This window comes from Tubulanus polymorphus, chromosome 9 (assembly GCF_964204645.1).
Source record: "Tubulanus polymorphus chromosome 9, tnTubPoly1.2, whole genome shotgun sequence".
In the NCBI taxonomy this organism is placed as follows: Eukaryota; Metazoa; Nemertea; class Palaeonemertea; order Tubulaniformes; family Tubulanidae; genus Tubulanus; species Tubulanus polymorphus.
This window is the reverse complement of record NC_134033.1, coordinates 7,543,947-7,562,104: the sequence shown is the minus strand read 5'-3', so window position 1 is coordinate 7,562,104 and position 18,158 is coordinate 7,543,947. Positions and strand designations below refer to the sequence as shown.

Below are 18,158 nucleotides of genomic sequence, written 5' to 3'. Positions count from 1 at the left end.
ATTGGTTTTTAAAATTCTCTTGCTTCCTTTCATCTGAAAATATATAAAAAATAAGGTTAAGATTTTATAAATTTAGTCACTTCGCTTTCTTTTGCTGGGCCTACTGAAATGCATTTTAGGACATGATTATTGATTATAGTGCTAGGCCTATTTGGAATTAAAAGTAAGCTCTAAAAGACTTTACAATATCACAGGCGACCAATCTACTAGAGGACGTTTTCGGGTCGGCTCCGGTTTGTTCCAGTCGGCTCCGGTCTGATTTAGTAGGTGCGAAAAATCGGTTTGGAAATTTCTTTTCTATCCCTAAAGAAGCTTAGACCGTAGTTTTTCACATAATCTTGGAAGTCCACCAAATATGCTTAAGTTCAATGCATCCCACTCACTTCCGGGGCTTCCCCGAAATATTCATTACTAAAAATAGTATCATATACGCCTCGTTGATTGGTCATTGACAGTAATGACGTCAGAGAATAACCAATATGGCGGCGCTGATGGGAGAGGTCGAAATATATGAAAAAATGTCGCCAATATTCATCGATTTCAACTGTTGAAACCTCTTCGATTGCTTTTGATGATAGACCACTGGGATCTTTAGATGTTTAGGTAAAACGAGGAGGTACGTTTTGTTCTTCAAATTGATAGATTACAGAAAAAACTTGAACCCGAAACTGATTTCTAGTGTGGCCGTTATTTCATTTACTACGATTACGCTACGGCGACGTTGACGTTGTGACTGTCTGGCCGAACTTCGGTTTTCGTAGCTAGTCTACTAGTGGTCGGAACTCATAACCGAACACAGGTAAAAGTGCAGTTCCGCACCTCTCGTAAATGGTTCAATCAATTACATTAAATATCACTGATTCAGACCCAAAATGTCATCAGCAATTCAGTACACATCTTCACCCGTCAAGGGATTCAAACCCACTCTGCTAAAGCCCCTTGACCTCACGAGTCGTTGGAGTCGTTAGGCTACTAGCCGACCAGAATCAGGTCGGGCCAATCACAGTGCTTGTTACAAACGACATTAGGCATCTATGGAATTTCCCGGTAGGCTAAATGGACCAATCAGCGAACACGTAGCGAACGCGGAAGTATTGTGACGTGTTGATATATGACGTCATGCGCAACAGCGCCAGTAATGAAATCACGCTTCGTGAGGCCAGGGGGCTGGTGGAAGCGAGTTCGGGAGCGATACCGGACCCCTGGCAAGCGAGGATGTTCGGTACACTGCTTTATTTTATGGTATCTACACTAGAAAGTACATTTTAGCCTGGATTACCGGCTTTTGTCTCGAGATCGTCACGATTATTGAACCAGACGCCATATTGGATGGGTCAATCTAAAGTGAAGATTTGTTTAGAATATTTGCTGAAACAATGTTTCATGACCCACTCATTTTGAGGAAGAAAAATATAAATTTCTTGTCTATTTCAACGATGATATCTTGAAATTTGGTTAGCATTAATAACCTCAGTGACAGTTGACAAAAATTTGATTAGTTTTATGGAGGCTTACTGATTACCCTCACATCGTTTCAGTAATAACTTAAGGCAGATCTTCACTTTAGATTTCCTAATCCAATATGGTGTCCTATCGAAAGATCGTCACGATTCTGAGATAAAAACCGGGCCAAAAATCTGCTTTCTAGAAGAGAAATCATAAAATAAATCACTGCATTGCATTCTGTGAGACATTCTGAAGTTAGAACAGTGATTTGTAATTCAGTAGATTGCGTCAATCACGAGAGGTGCGGATCTGCACTTTTACCCCGAACACACTATTGTTCGGTCATAAAGTCGGCTATCTTGAAACTAGCTAGATCTGAACTATAGTGACCAGGCTCAATCCTGTTCACCCTGCCATTATTGCGGACTAACCGACTACCTCAAATCAAACTGGCACTGACACCGACATTCAGTTTCATGATTGGAAGCGGATAATAGATTTGCCTAGATGCCACATTATTCGGTAATGTGTAGATCCACACCTCTCATAAATGGTTCATATCACTGTTTTAGATTTAAAATGTCATCAGCAACACAGGTAGTCTGAATAATAATAATTAATAATTTATTGAGCCTAAAATCCATATAAAATATGCTCATTTGCTTTACAATATAAAGACACAATTTAAACATAAAGATAGAAAAAACAATTTACATCATTAGTTAAAAGCTTTAGTGAACAAATGGGTTTTAAGTTGCGATTTAAAAACATCAGTAGAAGGACTAGATTTAATTGCATGCCAGTCGTTGTTACCGGTTCCATGGTTCCCTACAACGTCTGACGCAAAAGCATCATATAGAGGTTAACTCCTGTTAATTGCAATGCAACAACTGATTTAAGTGTCAAATCAAACCTTTGTACTCAAATGAATAAATTAGTTACCTTGTTGACTTTGAAAACGTGTCATGACTACGTCATAAAGGTTATAAGCTGGTAGTGAGTTGTCATTTCGTCAATGTCATGACGTCATTTTCGTGTCACCACTTATAACTTATTGGTGGGAGTTCAGAGGAAGATTTGTCAAACGAATAAATACTTTAATCTTATTAATGCAGTGTGAAATTTCGCTTTTTAAAAATATTTCCCTAAATTATTAGAAAATGCCGATAGTAAGACCGTGGGAAAGTTTTTATCGTTGAATGGGCGAATCACGGCAGCAGAGTGCACCTGTGATAAGGCGGAAATCATTCCATATGAAGGCAAAGCTTTTAAATGATTAAACAGTCGGAGGTGGTTTATCAACTTTTTTCAACTAGGCCTATATTGCTGCTATTTTCCCAATCAAATTGCTAGATTTCGATTGTTTCTCATAAGTCAACACTTGTAATTCAAGTGTGATTTTGATGTGTATAGAGATACATCGTGACTAGAGTATGGCGGCGCCACGTTTAAGCTGCGCGAAAAGTGGAATTATAGGATGAAATTATCTTGATTGTATCCATACGAAGTTTATTAAAGGTTAATGTCAACAAATGGTCCATTACAGTCCCTCTATTTTATGTGGAGAGACGCTCTTAACCGGGAAAACTGTGGTCCGTTTCGTGTTATCGTTGGCCTACATGACTGACCTTGCTTGAGCGTTCGCTACTGGCGCGCAGCTTCAAAGTTATGAATAAAGTATTATATAACTGATTGTTAATGATATACAACAAATAAACCTTTAAAGAAAGGTACCTAGTGTCTGACATTCTACTGAAAAATTCCGGATTGATTCACCGCATAGTTTTTTCATAGTGAGCATTTTAGTATATGAATCAATTAAGATGATTGACAGACGCGGGTGCGGTCGTATCAGCTGTTGAAGACGTTCGATGTAAACAATAGTTTTAACAAAGATGCAAACAGGGACATCAATCTAAGAAGCACTGAATTTTTTAATTACATGTGATTTGAATAGGCATCTGTGCAGGTTTTTCAAAAAGTCTAATCTGAATTGACTCCTCCCTGCATAGGCCTAAGCCAGGCCCTCTGGAATTGAATTGAATTTGATACAGTAATTCTCCAGTAATTTGCGATGAATCTTTTTGAAAATTAGCATGAAGATTGAGTCTGGCGAGATGTCCACCCCTATTGTAAAAAATGTTCTTGGTGATCAAATATGGCTGCCATTGGGGTGGCCAGATGAATATTTTTTTGCACGATGCAGCCTGCAATTTTTGATGAATTTCCGCAAAATTTGGTGTTAGGATCGGGTAGGTAAGCTGTCCAAGCCTTTTGTATATGGAGGTCATCGGCTTTCAAATATGGCCATCGGGTCAGCCATCTTGAATTTCTAGCACGAAACAGCCTGCAATTCTTCGCGCATAGGTGAAATGTCTACCCCTTATTTAAAATTGAGTTCAAGTATGGCCACCAAAGTTGCCATCCAACTTGGCTTCCTTTTTAGCACGACGCCTACACCTATTCTTAATGCATTTTTCATTTTTGGTTAACCTTTGTCAGCAGTATGGGGTTGGCATTGAGCCAATTCATGTAAAATCGTGGTACGTTTTTTCATGTGAGCATTTTTAGCCCACTTGGGACTTTAGTCCCCGCGGGCTATTGCATTCACTTTTCGTCCATCCGTCCGTTCGTCGTAGCGTTCGTCCGTCTGTAGACGGAATACAGTTATTTTGGGAAGTTTTGAAGATGCTTCAAGGTAATGTCTCGATATTTGGTTTATACATGTATCTACCCTAGACACATCTTCAGCCCAAAAACTGGCCCTGTCAGATTCAAGATGGCCGACTGGCAGCCATTGTTGCTCGCCAAAATCAGCACTTTTTACACAATTTCGAAGTTTTCGAGGGAAATTTTGAAGACACTTTGATCAATTACCTTGATCTTTGATTTATATTTGAATCTACGAAGGGCCCATCAGCATAAGAAAAATTGGGTCGATCTGACTCAAGATGGCCGTCCTATGACCTTTTTAGTGCCCAAAAATGCCAATTTTGGCCAGAATTCTAGGTCCTGTAGCTTCCTACTGGTTTGCCATTTCTCATTGCAATTTGTGATGGGTATTCTTTGGAAAGGGATGTTTTATACCTGAGACAGGTATTTTTGATCAGCCAATTATGACGCAATTGGCGGCCATCTTGGTGTCATCAGTACTCATTCGTAGGTGGGAAAAAGTTTTTCCACATTAAATTGATACCTAAGCATAATGTGTTACTATGTTCAATTGGAAAGTTGTAGCCCATAACGTGTTCTATGAAATTGGTGAGTTTCAAGGTCATTGGTTTTTGTATGTGGCCACCAGGGGGGCGTTGAATAATACAATAACTTAGTATTTCTATATTATATTTGTACCTATGCATATTTGTTCCCACAATCAATTGCAAAGTTGTAGCTCATGACATCTTCCATGATTATGGTGAGTTTAAAAGGACATTAGTTAATGTATATGGTCACCAGGGGGCGTTGAATAGTAGAATAACTTAGTATTTCCTTATTAGATTAGTACCCAGGCATATTTTCTTACCATAATCAATTGCAAAGTTGTAGTTCATGACATTGTCTATGATTGTGGTGAGTTTTGAAGGACATTACTTATTCCATATAGACACCAGGGGGCGTTGAATAGTAGAATAGCTTAGTATTTCCTTATTAGATTGGTACCTAGACATATTTCGTTACTGTAGCGTTTCGTAGTTCGAATACATCAAAATTCTAGCATGTCTCCATCCACATAGGGCCTGAACATACTTACCGGACGAGCGTGTGCACTCACTCGCACCAGGGTCGATCATAGCGGTAGCGTGATCCTCTTATATGTCCTCAGAGTGTATATATGTAAATGTGTACTTATGTAATCGATGTATGTAAAATGGCGCCGTTTCAAAGGGTCCGCCTGCGTCGCGTAAACAACGGGAAAGATGTTTATGAAGGGGTCTACGACCACCACAGGAAGTTATGTTTGTGTGTAGAATAATAAATGACTCTCAGGCTTAACTCGACCTAACACACGAGTAAGCAATTCCCGCAACCCCGGGTGTAGATTGCTGATAGATCCAGGAACGTAACGACTGGGTCGATTCGAAAACTATCCTCCGGGAACTAAGGATCGGGCCCAACCCTATGTTAGAACCTACAGATAGCGATGCGCACCCTTCTGTTCACCCAATAACATACGACTTCGTAGCTATACATGAACCTGAATCGACCGTATCACACACCACGTCACCCACCCCCGACGTGGAATTTCCTCGCTTGAGCCTAAATTGGATAGCGGAATAAACAGAAACCGCCCGTCACCCGAACGGGATTGCACTACGTTCCGCTGGACTCTACCATTTCCGAGAGTAAGCCTCTATACAGACCATGGACGCTCCGACCAAGTCAACGGTTTTACTACCCAACATACTATTACTAAATCGTTAATACCATTACGTGCTGCGACAGCAGCTTTTATTTATCTACCGGAAACTGACATACGTCATGCTCAAATACAAGACAGGTTCATACTCCACAAATGCTTACGTACTTACAAAGGGAAAAGATAATGCGATTGACACTTGCTGTTACGCTTCAAACTTATACAACGAACATAAAGACCGCGAACATTTTAACACCATAAGGGTTACCTATATAAAATTTATTGAAACTTAAAGATACGCGCATAAAAGCTGGCCTTAAGGGCCTACATCACACATACACGAAGGAAGAATAATAGTTCAATAATGCTATAAGCGCAAATAATGGTCAAACCCGTCTCTATATACTTTAGTATGAACGGGGGAGGAATCAGCACAAGAACCCAAGACCTAGTATCAAGAATCCGTACTTAATACATAAGTATTAACGGATTATAGTTCGACGTTCCTAAGGACAAACGAGAAACACAGGGCCCGTCAATAATACATAAGTATGGACGGTGAACGTAATGCCCAATGGCTTAATGGCCATAAGTAAGGAAATCGTACTATGATTTTGCCGTAGCTTAATATTTAACAAGGAGCAATGCTCAAGACTAGTAACGTATTTACAGTAAGGGGGATTCTGTGGGCCTAAGGCCCTTAATTTTAACTCAGAAAGAAGGAACAGAGACGAACGGGCACAAGACCTGCAACGCCGACAGGCGGCGCTGTCCCCGGACCGACTTATATCTTAAAAAGACGTTCTCCGAGTAACTGACTGAAAGAGAAAACTGCGCGCCTTATGTTCTGATATTGCCGACTCCGACGTGTTGCATCTTCACTCCGCGTCGCTTCACTGGTCGCTCAACAATGGCCGCCCCGTCGGATGTGCTTCCTAGGATTCTTCCCAGCCGCGTTGCTGCTGAATTACGTTGTCTTCTTATTGAAGTAACATACCATTAAAAAGCTTGGAACTTGTACTTTCTGATGATATGAAATTCGTATTAGATAGTTCGGTCGTAAAGTCAAGTGAGGTCCCGAAAGGCTGCCGTCATGGGTGACTGCGTTCGAGATCGCCGGTTTAACCGTCGAATACTCGTTAGTTTTAAGACACGAAGGTGCCGAAATCATCTTCTAGGTTTGTAATAATGATAATTATCTAAGAACTTAATTTCTGCGAATAAATACTAAGGTGATATGTTATGGTGACAGTAACAAGACGTCTTCGTAGAAACTTTAACTCTCCCGCTTATCGAGCGGGCCATGTGGCCGGACCGGAAGTAAACAAACCGGCGAAATCGGTTCATCTACCAAACTACAACTCGTGTCGCCTAAAAACGATGACATTAGTAGATGCTTTCACCGAGTCAAGACTTTATAATCCTCTTTCAAACGGTATCGTACATGATAGCTTTCGATAATTATTTCGTGTGTAAAAGGCGAGATAAATACGGCGGCGGTACTATTTACCACCGGGAACAATTTCGGGACTAAGGAGCCGCGGGTTATCGCCGGAGTTGGAGTAAGGGGAAATGTATCTTCTGTACGGTCGCTAATAAACAAGGGGATAGAGGTATCTGTCTTGAGAAATGAAATTTTGTTACATTACCATGATCAATTGCAAAGTTGTGTTTCATGACATGTCCTACGACTGTGGTGAGTTTTAAGGCCATTGGGTTTCGCATATGGTCACCAGGGGGCGTTGAATAGTAGAATAACTTAGTGTTTCCATATTAAATTGGTAACGAGGCATATTTTGTTATCACAATCAATTACAAAATCATAGCTGCCGACATGTACTATGATTGTGGTTGGTTTCTAGGTCATTGGTTTTTGTATATGGTCACACGGGGCGTTATGTATAGAAATTGTTAGATGTTGAGCATTTGAAACCATTTCCCAAGTGGGCATGGTGTCCCTGGACCCCTAGTTTTTATTGGTTCTCGGGTTAAACAACATATAATGGATACGATTGAAGACATGACGAACCTCCGTCGAAGACATGTGGTCAACATAGTTTAAATTCGACGAAAAACTGTTTTTGGCAGGAAAATTCTTAGCTGTCGCGTATAAAATTGCAATGACCTTGATTGGGGGCGTCGTCTCTACGAGCGAATGTGATTTGGCTGTTTTGGGGATATACAGGGAATTCCGGCGCTACTAAAATAATTATGGGAAAGCCATAAATGGCGAACATTGCTCATTGCTGGTGAGAATACAATTATTTCACATTTCGCCATAGGTATTGTTTCATTTTAATGGCGTGGAATTCCCAGGAAATACCAACCTACCTCCCCTATATCTAATTTGGCCTAATCCGGCGAGGTATTCCCTTCCGGGACCGCGGAGATGCTGTAGAAGAAAGCTTCAGAATTTATGTGGTCTTCCGAAATTACGTGGAGTTACCCTACTTGGTGATTGTGTTGATTGAGATTGAAGTGAAGCGAACATTCACTACACAAGGCCTCCACGTGCGCGGAAGTGCTAAACATTAGACTGTTGCACACGCTCATACAGACTACTATATGGTGATGCTGTAACGCTTCTTGGCGTCATAGCAGAAGATGAGCGCTGTGTTTTCTGTTTGATAGAATTTGTAATAAATTGTAATTTCTTGTGACCTGAAAATACTAAGCAGCAAACTATAGGTATAGGTTGAGGTCTGAATATTGTGGTGGTAAATTCCAGGATTTAAAACGATCTAATACTACGGCCCGGTGTTTTAGCTTCCGCGGCCATACATTGGAAACGGTTTCGTTCCCAACACTCAATATTCAAGTACCCTCTGATATGTGACATCATATGAATTTTATTTGATTATTTTTTCATATTGTGAATAATATTTTTTGAAAATATAAAATAATTTCCCTGCCGCGCCTACCTGTAACCTGTGAAATTTTGGACGTAGACCATAAATGAAAGTTTATCTTTGGTCTTTTGACTACGAAATAATTCTTTAAGAAAGATAGAATACAATATAAACTTCTAGAACTTTGAAGTCACGAATTAAAAAGAATTTTCAAGCAATGCCCTTACTCCAAGCAACTTTTAGCTGTCAAGGTTAATCACACTTTGCCTATGGGCAATTAATTTCATGTAGTGTGATCTTTGGGGCAGCTGAAATGGGCTTATCTTTTCATGTAAGGATATATTAACAGAAAATGAACATTTTCGCCACATAGCCTGTAGGCCTACCATCTTAACTATTTTAAGACTTGTTACATCGTTACAATGTAAATCTTTCTGTAAACTTTTGAATACTGAATCCTTCTTCTTCTACTGTGTCATGAAGGTATAAGGCCTTTGGGCCTCTTGTTGATGATTTAAATTGTGAACCGGAGAGTTTATTGATTTGATTTGAATTGATTTGATTGCCACAATCGGGATTTCCAATACGGACTAAATTAATAAAATTTTAAAATTCAATATGTCTCTCAAAAATTACTCTAAATGTTATTTTTTGTTGATAAAACGCATAAATGTTGGTCAATTTTACCCTAAGAATTTGAAAAAAGAATAATATATGCATTGGCATCAATGTCAGGCCAAGTTCAGGTCCGAATCCGTAATTTACAATCCCATCATGCAACACGAAAAGCCGTCATATCTGTAATGTTGCTTCACTTCAACTATTTTTTGAGGCGACTTGTCAAAAGTTTTGAGTTACTACGATCGTCAAAAGCTACTTAGGATTACAAATTTATGCACAAACAATAGTTTACTTCCATCTGAATGAATTTTTACATTACCTACAACTCTGATACGAGCCCTTGTGATCAGCAATACAGTACAGTGGCTTATGTTTTGATATCTTCACTAGAAAGTAGATTTTTAGCCTGGATTTTGTCTCATTTTTTGAACCAGGCGCCATATTGGATGGGTGTATCTAAAGTGAAGATTTGTTTTAGAATATTTGCTGAAACAATGTTTCATAACCCACTCAATTTGAGGAAGAAAAATTAAATTTCTTGTCAATTTCAACAAACATATCAGACAATTTGGCTAGCATTAATAACCCAAGTGACAGTTGACAACAATAGTTTTATGCACTGATTACCCTCACATCATTTCAGCAAATAATTTAGACAAATCTTCACTTTAGATTTACCAATCCAATGTGGTGTCCTATTGAAAGGTTGTTACAATTCTGAGATGAATAACGGAGCAAAAATCTACTTTCTAGTGAAGATATCATAAAATGAATCACTGCATTGGATTCCGTGAGATATTCTGAACCTAGAACATTGATTTGTCATTCAGTAATTTGCATGAATCACCGCCATCTCAGTCCATTGCCAACTTGTCCTATTTCCGAGTCAGACTACTGACTCGGCCCACCGACGAACTCGGCCCACTAATCCGTGCAGCATTTCTATTGTGAGAATTGATCCCGGAACCTACGGACTACGAGGTGGACACTCTACCATCTACGCCATAGAGACACGCACAATTCTATCACATATAATTAGTTGAAGAAGGCTACAATTATTGCTGAGGGCTGATGGCCATGGGCTCATGGCGGTTAGCAAACTTTCTTATTTGCACTATTTGTGTACATTCATAAATCAATACAATGATCTATTTTAGTGAAAAAATTAATGAGAAGATGCAATGGTGAAGAGATTCTCTATTTTCTCTTGTCCCCATTGCTAGTGAAAAGTGTGAAAAATCAAATAGAAATCTAAAAGAATAAAAGTTTCATTGTAAGAATGATATAGAATGATTTTAGTCGTTATATGCTCTCTAAATATTGGCCGGAAAAGAAGCTAAAATTCTTTGCTTTCTGATGATTTTTATGAAAAAAATTTATTTCAAGTGTGCACCAGACTTGAGTTACCCCCATAAATAATATCTTAGTCTCTCCATACTGCTTGACAATTTTTAGCTGGTTTCTCGCCTCTGCCAGGTCATTCGTAACGCTATGAAATGGCATTGAATCGATGACGATATAACACGTCATGGTAAACTGCAGTGCACCCACCATGACGATTTATCTCGTCAGCGGCAGTGAACGTGTTAATATGTCGAGAAAGAGCAAGGGTGGGAATTCAGACATGCCAATTCACACATGGTCTGCATACATGCCAACCCATACGATTCGTCACATTTTTTTTCACTTAAAAAGTTTATCAGTACAGCAGTACAGTCAATAATGTTTAAGTACATGTTTTTCTCTTCAAGTCAGCAAAATACGATTTTTTCACCAAAAAATCTCATATAATTTTAAAACTATGATTTTGTATACATAACTACAATAGTTAAGTTTCATTGATGATATTATGATTGCATTGAACTAATATTGGCCGAGGTTTGAGAAAAATGACATTCGATTCAATTCAAAATTTACTGTTGGTGAAGTCCTGTTTGCAGTCCCTATTTGAACATGTCTGATCCATTAGTCCGATGCAGCTTTGATGGCGCTTTTAAAGATTGTGAAAGTAAGAATTTTTGTGAATTTAAGTTTAGTGTCAAGAAAGTGCAAGGGTGGGGATTCAGACATTCCAGTACCACTAAAGAACTGCGTGTTTAGAGTAATAAGACAATTACAGCCAGCTATTTCCGCATGTTAATTTCGAGAAAGGATGCCAACCCTAACCCTAGCTGTCCAGACCATTCTACCCTTTTTACGAAATGCTACTGATCTAATGAACTGAGTACTGATGATTCTTAAGGTAAAAATGAGAAAATACTGATTGAGATATTAAAATACTGAAAATTTTGCTAAAGAAAGTTTTACTGAAAATGGGACCTACAAAATACTGAAAAAAAAACTGAACTTTTAACCAAAGATACTGATAGTGGTAATCCCAATGTTGGCATGTATGTATATGATCCCAGTCTGGATGTTTTATGCCAACAGGAACCAATTGTGGCGTGTGATCGGAGGTAGTCCGAATACCAGGCGATGTACGTATGGGTTCTCCTACAACATCTGATGCTTAACTCTTTCGCTGCGTGTGCGATTACAGCGCCTCGTGCGTAGACCGTATTTTTCAAAAAATCAATAACTTTCTGATTATTCTGAAGTGTGATTATTCTTATCGAAGATTATGATATTCTAACATAAAAATGAGTGCAATTTTCGTCCATAAGTCTTCACGGCCCATGGGGCAGGATTGAGTGGGGGAAGGGTGGTTTGGTAAATTTTCTTTTGTTTTATTTCAAATGCTTATTCCATTCATTAAATGAATGGAATACTCAGATCGACCTTACGACGCGACTCAACTATCGGCGACTATCGTAGATTGCACTCAGATCAACTATCGGTCTTATTGACTGGGCGTGAGCGCGCTCACATTGACACCAACTCGTGGGCTCCCTACAAGTAGATCACGTGACCCGTTCAAAATGGCGCCACACAGAATGCAACTACATGCACAAATTTCCCTTATCAGTATATAACAATATAAATGCCAATTTATTACATTTACTCTCCATATATTTAGCGGCGGGTGAGAAATGAAATTATTTTGAGTGAATCAAATTCATATTCATAATTATTAGGTTATTCATCAAAGGTTTCTCTATCAACATGCAAAAATGTCGTGGAAAGGGATACCAGCAAGGCCACTGAGGGGAGCTAAGATTCGACGATAATCCGTCAGGAACGCTAGTGGCACTGGGTTATTGCGCTTCAATTTCTTCTACATTTCAATTAGATTAGTCAACTTTTCCAATGTCAATCAATTTTCGGTGAAATCAATACTTTGGAATCAACGCCAACAATGAAAGCGAACAACATTTTTTACCACAAAGATGGTAGCCATAGAATTGCTGCCGTCTACATTCATCATTTGCGTATATTTATCATTTACAACTGAATTCTCTGATAAGTTAGAAAAATAAAAAAGACTCTTTCGTCTCATCCTCACACTATTTTTTTCTGTTACCATAAGACCAAGTTTGTGTATAGGCGAGTAACGAACATGCTTTCTAGCTGTTATGTTTATGAACAGACTGAAGAACACTGTTTTTTCAATACGCCGCTATTATTATGTACCCAAAAAAACAAATCCTTTGCAGTTTCTCAATGCTTATATAAGTCAATCGTAAACGAAGGGTCTAGTTCTGGAGTGCAAAGAATTGGTTGGTGCATCACCTAGTGGCCGAATTAGGCACTAGGAAATCTGGTTTTCAGTGACATGAAAGCGAAAATGACCTCATAACTGAAATTGTGTCGAAATACAAAAAGTTGCCTTCACAAAATTTAGCCGTTGGTCTAGGTAGGCCTACAACATATCCAAAATGCTGAAATTAAAAAAGTTGCCTTCACAATAGTTAGCTATTGGACTATGTAGGCTACGAAAATATCCAAAATGCTATGCGAACTGACACGTATGGTAATTTTTTGGAGTTTCATGTTTGAGCGTGTGAACAGTTGTCGTCTGTGGCGTGTTTTATTATATTCTCGCAAGCTGAAATGGTCAGAATTCATTCTTTATTTAATTAACGAACCTATGGTTCGCTTTTGCTATCACTAGCTGATGACGTCATGCTTCCAATGCATTTGCCTATCGCGAAAACTTTCAGTAAAACGGGTGGCACACTTTTTATCTAGATGGTCCTGAGATCTGATTTTTTTATCGGAGGTGTCATATAGTATCTATTTTACAATCTGAAAATTTCATAGAATGCTGAACTCTTGTTTTTGTGAAATAATCGAAAATATACCAAAATCGAAGCAAATTGCCGTTCTTTTTGTATAAATGCGTTTCTGTGAAATCAAAATAGACCCGGACTGCTAGTACTATAAAGATTTGGGTGTTGTTCAAACACTTTCACACAATTTTAGCTGGAAAAACGTCTAGATTTACTTCCAGGCCGGTCTAAACGCAGAGGTCTGACTCTCGCCTAACTCTCTAATAACGTGGCTCGACCTATGAACTATTGTTTCTTGGATAGATCCAAGAAATATGGTAGCCTATTAGGAACATTTTTAAAATTCAAGTGTGGACAGAATTCGCCGAATGGTGGATTTTTATTTTAAATGCGAATCAATCGAGATCAAGGTTAAATTTTATTTCATAATATTTCAGTGGCAATGTTGCCATTTTGTTTCAAAAGATCAAAGTTTTGGTTTCTTTGATTATATTTGTGAATGACCCCGATGCGTCTCCATACACTAGACACCGCGCGCTACCGCATTTCCTGGTTTATTCACGGGTGTATTTACACAGCATTTCTGCTCATTGAAGGTAAGATATTCTATGAATAATGATTGTCATTGGTCCTTAGTGCCCCGAAAATGTCTATTACAGCAAGATGTTAGTACGGGACCGACGGACAGGATATCAATCCTCTTGTCTAGTATTACACTGTTATTGCAATTCAATTAAATGCAATTTAATTTTCACTTTATTTCTATTGATCTTACGCATTGTTTTACAGATACCGGTACCCCAAGAATGAATCACCACCTCGACTCATTGAAGCAGGAATTATAGATTTTTCCGAAAAACACATTTCAACCAATATTCTAAGACAAAATTTCTGATATGATTAGGCCTAGCTCCTATCCTATCTTTTGATATGAATATTATTATCTGAAAATAAATATGGTTATTAAAACAAGAGTAGCCGTTTGATTTTGATCGCTCCTTTGAAGGTTTGAAAGGCTATGTGTATATCGATTTTCCTCTTCCCATCTTGCCACTGGCCCTTGCAATAAGACCAGCGTCTAATCCATTTTATACATGGGATATTATATAACAAGTCTTTAAACTGCTTATTAGTTGATGGTCAGGTGAGCTACAAGACCATTGGTCTTTAATTATTTTCCAGTTAGTCCCAAAAATATTTTCTGTCAGCACCTTCTTGACAGGGTCAGAAACCGTAAGCAAAGGTAAATTTATTCTGGTCATTTATGCTATGTTGGTGCTACACCCAGTTTCATGAAGGTAATCAGAATAATCTTGTGCATACTGGTTACGCCTGTTTTATTAAATGAAAGGTTTTTCATTTTCAATAGTCTTTGATTTAATGTTATTCATTGACTGAGAGTCTCTGCTATGAAATTCTACATATGATTTTGTACATTTGATATTGCAGCAGGCTGAATGGCATCTCCAGTATTGATGACGCAGGGTCACCCTATTAAGTGTGTAGTGGTCGGTGATGGAACTGTAGGTAAAACATGTATGCTGATATCGTATACAACTGACAGTTTTCCTGAGGAGTATGTTCCTACTGTGTGAGTAGTTTTTTACATAACCTGTCATACGCTATAGTTTCTCTGCACACAAAATAGGAACACTCAGATGTGGAGAATAGAAAATGTGATTAAAAGCAATATTATTTTTATTTAAAAAGACTCTGATACCATGCAAAGTTGTGCAGACGATTCTCATTTTTATGCAAAATCGCCTTTAATCTGTGGGTTTGTAAGGAAGACACCAAATAATTATGAGAGGGAAGAGAGAAAATCATCGCTATTTCATAATCAAAAAGGGAGAATCACCATATGAGAAAATAGCATGTTTCTATTAACGTGGCTAAACAATTCATTCCCTTTAAACCATTGATTGAAGGAGAGCAGTCTTTCCCTAAAATCAGGAACCATTCAGTTCATTTGAGTTATAGATCATTTGATATATTCGTATTGATGTGAACTACTGCATTAGTTCTGAATCACAATAATATGAATCAGTAACTAGTCCCTGCAGTGCTGCATACTTACTCAACATGGTCCTCTCATTCTCAACTTATTAATAGAAACTACGAGTGATTATAACCCTCAGCAGAACTGTCCTTAAATCAAGAATTGATAATTCTCATCGGAACAGCATGAATTTTTTCCGCATATCGACTGCATAAGAATGAAAAATCCCGAGATTTTACGTTTTAAAGATCATTGCTTATTTGAGAAATTGGTAATTTGGTTTAAAAACCAAAACCAGCTGAACCGGCTCGTTAGTTTCAAATTTTTAAAGTAAAAACAATTTCCGTTTTTAGCCCATGTTGGACTTACGATTGTTGTTCGCCACATGAATACTTATTTCACATTTTTCACATTGTCTGTCAACTCACTAATTTTGGACAGAAGCCCACAAGGACTCTCTTACGAGAATAGAAAAGTGAACCTCACAAGTGTTGTCCGTACCTTTAACTCACCCCATAAGTCGTTTTAGTGGGTACGTGTGTCCGTTGTCAGTTATTTTGGGAAGTTTTGAAGACGCTTTGAGGTAATGTCTTGATATTTGGTTTATACGTGTATCTACCCTAGACACATCTTCAGCTAAAAAACTGGCCCTGTCAGATTCAAGATGGCCAACTGGCAGCCATTGTTGTTTGCCAAAATCGGCACTTTTACACATTTTCGAAGTTTTCAAGGGAAATTTTGAAGAAGCGTTTATGAACTACCTTGATCGTTCGTATATATTTGTATCTCCAAAGGGCCCATCAGCATGAGAAAAGTTGAGTTGATCGGACTCAAGCTGGCTGTCCTGTGACTTTTTTTATGCCCAAAAATGTCAATTTTTGTCTGAACTCTGAGTTCTGTAGCTTCCTTATTGTTTGCCATTTTTCATTGCAATTTGTGATGAGTATTCTTTGGTAAGGGATCTCTTATACCCAAAACAGGTATATTTGATTAGGCAATTATGACGCAATTGGCAGCCATTTTGGTGTCATCAGTACTCATTCGTAGGTGGTAAAAAGTTTTTCCACATTTTATTGATAAGGGATTTTTGTTGCCACGATCAATTGGAAAGTTGTAGCTCATGACATGGTCTATGATCGTGGTGAGTTTCAAGGTCATCGGTAATTCTATATGGTCACTAGGGGGTGTTGAATAGTAGAATAACTTAGTATTTCCGTATTGTATTGGTACTTAGGCATATTTTGTTACCACAATCAATTACAAAATTGTAGCTGCTGACATATTCTATGATCGTGGTGAGTTTCAAGGTCATTGGTTTCTGTATATGGCCACCAGGGGGCGTTGAACAATATAATAACTTAGTAATTCTATATAATATTCGTACCTATGCATATTTTGCTACCACAATCATTTGGAAAGTTGTAGCTCCCGACATGTTCTATAATTATGGTGAGTTTCAAGGTCATTGGGCTTTGTATATGGTCACCAGGAGGCGTTGAATAGTAGAATAGCATAGTTTTTCCATATCAAAGGCCTATTGGTAACTAGGCATATTTTGTTACCACAATCAATTACAGAATTGTAGCTGCTGCTATGTTCTATGATTGTGGTGAGTTTCAGGGTTGGATTTTTTCATTCGATGGGGCGTTGAATATTGAATTGGTTAGATTGCTGATCATCTGAAACCACTTCCCAAGTGGGTATGATGTCCCTGGACCCCTACTGAAGAATAGAGGGGGTATGAGGGTCCTCCCCAGAAATTTTTTGAAAATTCCGTGCAAGCAGGTGCTTTCTGGTGCAATCCGAGGCCGACCAGGTAGACTGGTTACCGTTTACTTTGCATGTATAGATTTTATTTTGCTAATTTAGCAAAATTTTGAAGTAATTTACCATTTAAAGTAATTTTGAATTACTTTAATTATTGTTGTGTTTTTGTTCTTCTGATGATGGGGCTTAGTGAAAGCTTCGAAACTGTCAAGAAAATTAACTGTTTTACAGACCTAACTGTGGGTTTTTATTTGTTAACTCTACACTGAGATAGATATCAGTTAATTGCAGCCAGAATTGTTTTACTAAACATTATATAGCAGGCCTCAAACCCATACACAGCGGCAAGGTGAATGTCATTACAGTTAGATATCGGAAATCGGTTGCAGAAGCACTCAAGTCGACAAAAACACTGCGCAACTTGTGGTAGTCGCTGCGATACGTTGCTGAAAGTTCAACATGTTGAACTCAGCAACTGGCAGTTTGTCCATCACCGACCGCAGCTGTCAATTGTAAACGCAACTGGCCCAAAAACTGATCGCTGACGATCGCTGCTAGTTGCTCGAATCAGTCGCTTCCAGTTGTAGTCATAGTTGTAAGGGCGATCTGAGTGCCCCTTTAGGCTGGCAAATTTTGTTGAACATGAAATTAGGTCGCTGTAGCTTAAATTGTGTGGGCTGCATTGGAAAACAAAGTTATCGCGATAGAACCTTCATTTTAGAGTTTATATTTCAAGATGAAGACTGTTCTATTTATCAGTGTTCATAGTTGGAACATAAAGTTATTGACAAAAAGCGGCCCAAATAGAATTGTTTTAATAAACATTATGTAGCAGGACTCGAACCCATACAGTGGCAAGGTCAATGTCATTACAGTTTGATATCGGAAATTGGTTGCAGAAGCACTCAAGTCGACAAAAACGCTGCACAACTTGTGGTAGTCGCTGCGAC

General features: G+C 38.5%; 1 protein-coding gene across 2 annotated transcripts in view; it reads left to right on the top strand.

Annotated features, from left to right (window-relative positions):
• Window positions 1-473: 473 nt before the first annotated feature.
• LOC141911323 (ras-related C3 botulinum toxin substrate 1-like) overlaps window positions 474-18,158 on the top strand; it is a 40,725-nt gene continuing 23,040 nt past the window's right edge. Inside the window, exons 1-2 of one of the 2 annotated variants that reach the window (XM_074802321.1) lie at window positions 474-603; window positions 14,892-15,033. In XM_074802321.1, the coding sequence (XP_074658422.1) occupies window positions 14,900-15,033 (134 nt within the window). In that variant the 5' untranslated portion in view covers window positions 474-603; window positions 14,892-14,899. Of the gene's footprint in view, window positions 617-14,891; window positions 15,034-18,158 lie in introns of both variants that reach the window. The other variant, XM_074802320.1, reaches the window with a different exon arrangement.